At 42.9% G+C, this 6,450-nt stretch overlaps 1 protein-coding gene across 1 annotated transcript in view; it reads right to left on the bottom strand.

Moving 5' to 3' along the window:
• Window positions 1-1,414: 1,414 nt before the first annotated feature.
• Window positions 1,415-6,450, bottom strand: part of LOC309390361 (membrane-spanning 4-domains subfamily A member 15-like) — a gene marked incomplete at its 5' end in the record, with an annotated part of 45,635 nt that continues 40,599 nt past the window's right edge. Inside the window, one exon of the mRNA XM_081949627.1 lies at window positions 1,415-1,830. Within this exon, the coding sequence (XP_081805753.1) occupies window positions 1,717-1,830 (114 nt within the window). The 3' untranslated portion in view covers window positions 1,415-1,716. The remainder of the gene's footprint in view (window positions 1,831-6,450) is intronic.

Genomic DNA, 6,450 nt, shown 5'->3' with positions numbered 1-6,450 from the left:
AAAACAAAGTTCCGTGACTTCTTTCTCACTGTCTGTCCACCCATCCTGAGGAAAATCATCTGGTTTTAATTGTACCTCAGTATTTAAAAATCATGAATTTGTGTGGCAAGGAGGCATCAGGAAGATGGTAAAAGTTTCCTTATGTTTCTAATCCTCCTTCCCTATAACCTGTCCTCCAAATTCATCTTCTAGGGAAGGAAGGATACTTGAGAAATAAACATTTTTCAGCCAACCTACAGGTATTTTCCCAGGCCAAATTAGATGCCTATTGGACCTTTTCACTTCCTAGTCCAAATCTGCCTTCTTTGAATCACAACCCTTACATTATTACATTATATTTGAAATATCTACAATTTAATGGGGGAAAATAAAGGTCATAATTATGCAGGCAAGCTGAAAACTTGTGAGATCACATGAGACCACTGAAATCTCATGAGAGTTGGCAAACTCAAAAGTTATCAGCCTTTTTAACAATAACACATTTTTTAAAAATTTCATTTTCATTTTAGAAGCTGCAATTGACATTTTAGGATGGATAAATGCCTAGATGTCATCCGAAAAGTTCCATAGTTGCCCATCCCTGGTAAATGCCTCAAGAGACTTGATTGAAATGTAGAGAAGATTCGTTGCTTCTTTGTCCATAATTACACGGTGAAAGGTTTGACTCCTGCAATGATTTTACAGGTGTACAAAATGTACATTTGCGGAGTTTTTGAGGTTTAATTTGATAGGAAGTATCCTGAACATAATCCAGCACAGTTGAAATGATGACACTCTTTACTTCCTTTCTTTGATGAATCTGCATACAGATGGGAAGTTGACCAACTAGCCTTGTGATGCAGCCGGAACAATCTTGAACCAAATGCACTCAAAATTATAGAAATGATAATAGTTTTTAGGAGAAGCCCTCGTATTCTACCACCTCTTATAATACTAGACAGCATGCCATGTTTTCCCAAAAATAAGACCCGGACATATTTTCTTTTCACCTTCGAAATAAGTGCTAGGCTTTATTTTCAGGGGATGTCTTAATTATTCCCCCATGTACAGGTATGAGGCGGGGGCGATCTTCCCCACGTGCCTACGAGGTGACTATAGCCCTTTAAGGAATCTTCTCTACATCCCAATTGAGTCTCTTGAGGCATATACTATGGATGGGCAACTCTGGCAGCTTTAGGAACTGCAGACTTTAACTCCAAGAATACCTGAATCAGCCCTGCAGGCTCAGAAGTTGAAGTCCACAGGTTGCAAAGGGAGCATAGTTGCCCACCCCCTAAATATACCCTCCATAAAAGTATGAATGGCTTTGATTTTGAAATTGCATGTTTACACAACTGTAAACCCTTCAAGGAAACATCTAATGAATGTGTTTCCAGCTTGCCCTGTTGGAGATGTGATGACAGAAAACAAAAAATGGCAATTTGCATGGAATCTGTGTTTTTCATCAGCATAAGCGCTCTAACAATATGGAATATTTTGGTTACATGTACACTTCTTCTGTTTTGGGATCACAGTGATTATGCAACCACTATTAGAGATAGTTCTCAACTTACAACTGGTCATTTAGTGACCATTCAAAGTTACAACAAATTTGAAAAAAAAAAGTGACTCATGACCAGTCCTCACACGTAGCAGCCTCCTCGTGATCATGTGATTGCTTCTCCTGAAACTTCTCTTGCCAACAATTCTCAATAGTTCCTTCCTGTTGTTCTTGTTTTACTGAGATTTGGTAATCACGTTCTCGTAAGATGGTGGTGATGGAGGAGGATTTGGTTCACCTGCAACTTCTCCGCCTCCGGTGACTTGGTAAGGCACAAAAAGCATTGTTGGCTGTAACAGAAAAGAATAGTCAATACAAAAAAATATTCAGGGACACATCTGTTACTATAGGTAGGAGGAGTAGATTCTCCAGTTGTGTGTTTTTAACTGTGATGCTAGCAGTCTCACCAACTGGCTGAAATCCTTGATAGTTCAAAGTCCCACTAGAGAATTCTTTAAAACTAAAAATTAACAGGCAAAGGGTTTAGAGTCTGAGCATTTAGGTTGTCAGAGATAGAGACGGAGGGGGAGCCTGGGCCATCCATCGGCCCTCAGATGGAAAGTCAACAGCCCACAGGTCTTGAGGTAGTTGATGAGGAAGAGAACAGCTGGGTTCAGTACCTAACACGTAGATGCGCAGAAGGCAGAGGAGGGCAGTGGAAATCTATGAGTATGTCCTCAGTCTTAAGCCCCACCCTAGCTCTGGTGATAAAAGGCAGGGGGCAGAGACAAACAGGTGCAGCAGACAACTATTTATCTCCCTGTCGGTCAGCCACTGATAATCTGAACTTCTGAATCCTGTCTGGAACTTATCAGAATTCTTTATTGGAATCTGCAGCGCTGGGGGGCGGGCTCGCATTCAGTGCGTCTGTGTGTGTGTGTGTGTGTGTGTGTGTGAGCTGCTGGAAAAGAGCAAGCGAACCTTGTAGGACTTCCTTTACGACTGTGGGGAAAGGGAGAGAGAGAGGCTCCCAATGTGTTGGGACCATTTTAGGGGGAAAGGGAACGAGCATCGCTTTCCATAGGCACATTGAGACATTGTTAGCCTGCTGTGAGAGAGACAGAGACTCTTTGCCGGGGCTAATGGTGCTCCAAATAAAGGGAACATTTAGTTAAACACAATGTGCTTGTCATGTTTGGGAGCCAGGTCAGAACAGTCAGGTTAGGTAGAGTGCAGATATAAAGAAGAAAAACAGACAATCCTCTTTACATTCTTTAATAATGAGACCTGCTAAAGCTATTATCGAAGCAGCAAATATTTACCTGGTCATCCGTACAGCAAGCTGCCTGACACCCGAAGTGAGCCAGGGAAACTGCGATGCAAAATTCCAGCAGGCTGAACAAGAGGAGCAAAGAGGAAAGGCCAAGACCAACACTCTGTAGACTCTCTACAGCATACTGTAGACATGGGGAGTGATAGTTTTAATTTGCTGAGAAATTAATGTAATGGTACGTATTTTATTTTATTGAATGAGCTACACCATTAAAAGGGACCCCCAGCTGCTCCCTTGGGAAACACTGGGAGGAATAATTGCGTTAGGAAAAACAGAGACACTTTACGGGTAACCTGGACTTACAACCACAATTGAGACCAGAATTTCGACTTACCTTTTCAGCCACTGTGGTTAAGCAAATCTCTGCAGTTAAGAGAATCATGCAGTTGTTAAGTGAATCTTCCCCACCCCCGCTGTATTTGCTGATGAGAAGCTGGCTTGGAAAGTCGCAAAGGGGATGCTGCAACTGTCCTAAATAAATTGCTAGTAGCCAAACCCCCAAATTTTAATCGGGTGACTGTGGGGACGCTGCAATGGTCATAAATGCAAGGAGCAGTCATAATTTTTTTTTGAGTGCCATTGATACTAAATATACAATTGTAAATTGAATAATTGTAAGTAATCGTAAAGACTACCCCTAAAGCCCGTGTATTCTGAGAAAACTGCATCAGGGAACATTAGCATCTCTACCTTTTGCAATACTCTAAAGGGAAGTATTCTGCCCCTCTCACTGTTGAAATAAATAGATGTAATTTGCTTGCCCTCCATTTCCCAACAGGAAATTTAGAGGATCTGTTTTCCTGCTGACTGGAGAGATGTAATGGAGGAGAGTGTCTAGGGAGATTCTTAGTCATCCAGGTCATGGTTGCTCTAAAGATACTTTTTCAAGAGGCAACTGGACTTCCTTGTTTTCCTCTGGAGACATTTCGCTTCTCATCCAAGACGTTTCTTCAGGTCTGACTGGATGGTAGGGAATGGAAGGATTTATAGTCCTTGCAGACAGCTGGTCATTTCCATCCTTTTAGAGAGTTGTTGAGGCCACCATCTAGTCAAAGCTGAAGAAGCTTCTTGGATGAGAAGCTAACCGTTTCCACAGGAAAACAAGAAAGTCCAGTTGCCTCTTGAAAAAGCACCTTTGGGACGAAGGAGGAGAGGTGGGGGGGAATAGGAAACCTCAAGAAAAAAAGCTGATGGGAGAAGGAGGAAGAGAAATGGTTAAGACAGGACTGGCTAATCCAAAGAGGAAAAGCGACAGAACTCCCCACTATCATAACATATCCACTCTTGGTCACCTGACTTTATCTCCAAGATTATGGGTGAAGGGAAATGACTTTTACATACCTTGTTGTTGGATGAGCTTAGAATAAGAGGAGAGGAAAAGACTAGATTTAGACCAGCACAGCTAATGGTGACTTACATCAGGTGTAAATCTTACTCATGGTTTGGGGCAGTGACGTGTGGTGAGGTTTATGGCTGGTGAGGCTGGTGACGTCATCAGGAAGGCGGGGAATGGGACCACGTGTGCTGGAGACCGAGGCAGTCCGGGCAGACGAAGGAGTGAGCGAGCGGGTGAGCGAGAGATGAAGGATCAGGCAGCCTGATCCTTGTTCGCTCGCCTGCTGGACTGCCTCGGCGCCACTCTGGCTACCTCCGTCCATCCCGGGAGCTGCGGCAACATCATCAAGACAAAGTCCAGCAGAGGCAGAAATGTTGTGGGCGCTCCCGGACTTCGTCTTGATGACGAAGCCACGAAAGCGACTGGGGAATGCCGAGAACCTTCCTGTCTCTGCTGGACTTCGCGCGCTCCTCGCGACTGCAGTATACGTCCAGAAGCGGCTTTTGTGGCTAATGGGGTTTGGGCTTCCAGCCCAACAGCCCCTGCCACTTCTGGATGTCTAGTGCAGTCGCGAGGAGCGCGCAAAGTACAGCAGAGGCAGGAAGGTTATTGGCGCTTCCGAGAACCCTCCTGCCTCCACCGCTTGCCCAGCTGGCACTGCCCCGCGCGCACCTCCTCCTCCTCCCCCCCCCCTCTTCCTCTTCACTCCCCAAAAGCTCTTCTCCTTACCGGAGCTTAGCGGGAACAGTGTAAAAGGGATGGGAGGAAATATATATTATAATTTATTATTATATATTATTTCATGATGAGAGGTGAGGCTCTGACTCCCCTGACTCCCCTGACCGCACGTCCCTGGTTTGGGGATAGGGTAAAGTTAATCTCATGGGAAAATTGGCATCAACAGAGTATGGTTAAGGGCAGCAATGTGATTTAGATTCAGCCAGTATAAGATATATTGTTTCCCCTCCTCAATAACGATGCATCTAGATCTATTTTCTTTACCCAACTTCTTTCCAATCATCTCTCAGGCTGGAAAGGAGAAAAGCCCTGGATGTGATACTATGACGTATGATTTAACTCTTAGAAGAAACAAAGGACTTTACAAAATACTAAAAATTCAAGCCATTGATCCCAGGTATTGGTGTGGTTCTAAACTATCCACGCTTCAGAGCTTACCTAAATTTCAGTTTTCTAAAACTGGGTGGCAAATGCAAAGAAGGGGTGAGAATGTGAAGGTGGCAAGAAAACCTAGTACAAGATTTCAACATGTGCAGCTGTATTCTATTCTATATAGAATTCTAAAGCACTCTTTGATTTTTCGCTACCTAAGCCCTACTGTAAAACAACCAATTTTTTACACTGTACAGAGACATAGTCAAACAATGTATCTAAAACACATTTAGATTTTTTAAAAATATCTATCCCCCTCTCCATCAAATAAACAAACTGGAGAAGAGAGAAGAAATCTACAAACCCCCTACTCACTTTGCACCTCAACGACCAGAAGATTGATCCCCCTTATTTAACAAATATATTTAAAAAGTATTCAAATGAAATAGCGCTCATGTTTTTGTGTCTTAGACTTACTGAAGAAAAGATTTTCAAACAAAACTCAAAGGGTTTGGGATATCCTTCCTGCATATATAATCTTCAGAATTCTGCACAAGAAGCCAAAATTTAAGACAAGACTGTTTTACTTACAATTGAATTGTAATAGTCAGATTCACTCTCATATCTACTAAAATTCCTACTGAGGCTCAGCTCGCATAGGTACAGGATGATACCAATTAATGCCATTATAGCACTTGTGATGTTCAGTCCTGCACTAGATTTCACCTGAAACAGCAATACACCAGAAAGAGAGAAAATACAGTTACAGTGTTACAGCATACGTTTATGCAAAGCATAAAAACAATTAGCCCCAATTAGGGTAAAAGCACTGAGAAAGAAATTCTACGTGTGTGCTTAATAACACATAACCAGCCAGTGGTGAAACCAGAAAACATTCAATAAGATCATAGGAATCAAACAGCAGCAATAACAGGGTTTTCCACAGTGGAAAGGTAAATGCCACAATTCATTTGAGGGCTTTTCTAACACTATCAAATTCCTTCTTTGTTTCAAGATGTCAGCCACGATCGAAGGTCAGGTGGGTAACAGTGACAGGAAAACTGGTAAGATTATTCAACCTTAACATTTTGGTTAAAGAAACCCACACTGTTTATTCTAGGGCAGCGATGGCGAACCTTTTTTGGCTCGCGTGTCATAAGCGGGAGGAGCGCAGGGGGGTCGTGCGCGGGT

The sequence above is a fragment of the Natrix helvetica genome (assembly GCF_964273705.1).
Source record: "Natrix helvetica genome assembly, chromosome: 1".
NCBI classification, from domain to species: Eukaryota; Metazoa; Chordata; class Lepidosauria; order Squamata; family Natricidae; genus Natrix; species Natrix helvetica.
The sequence above is the reverse complement of the archived record's forward strand: the minus strand, read 5'-3'. Positions and strand labels throughout refer to the sequence as shown.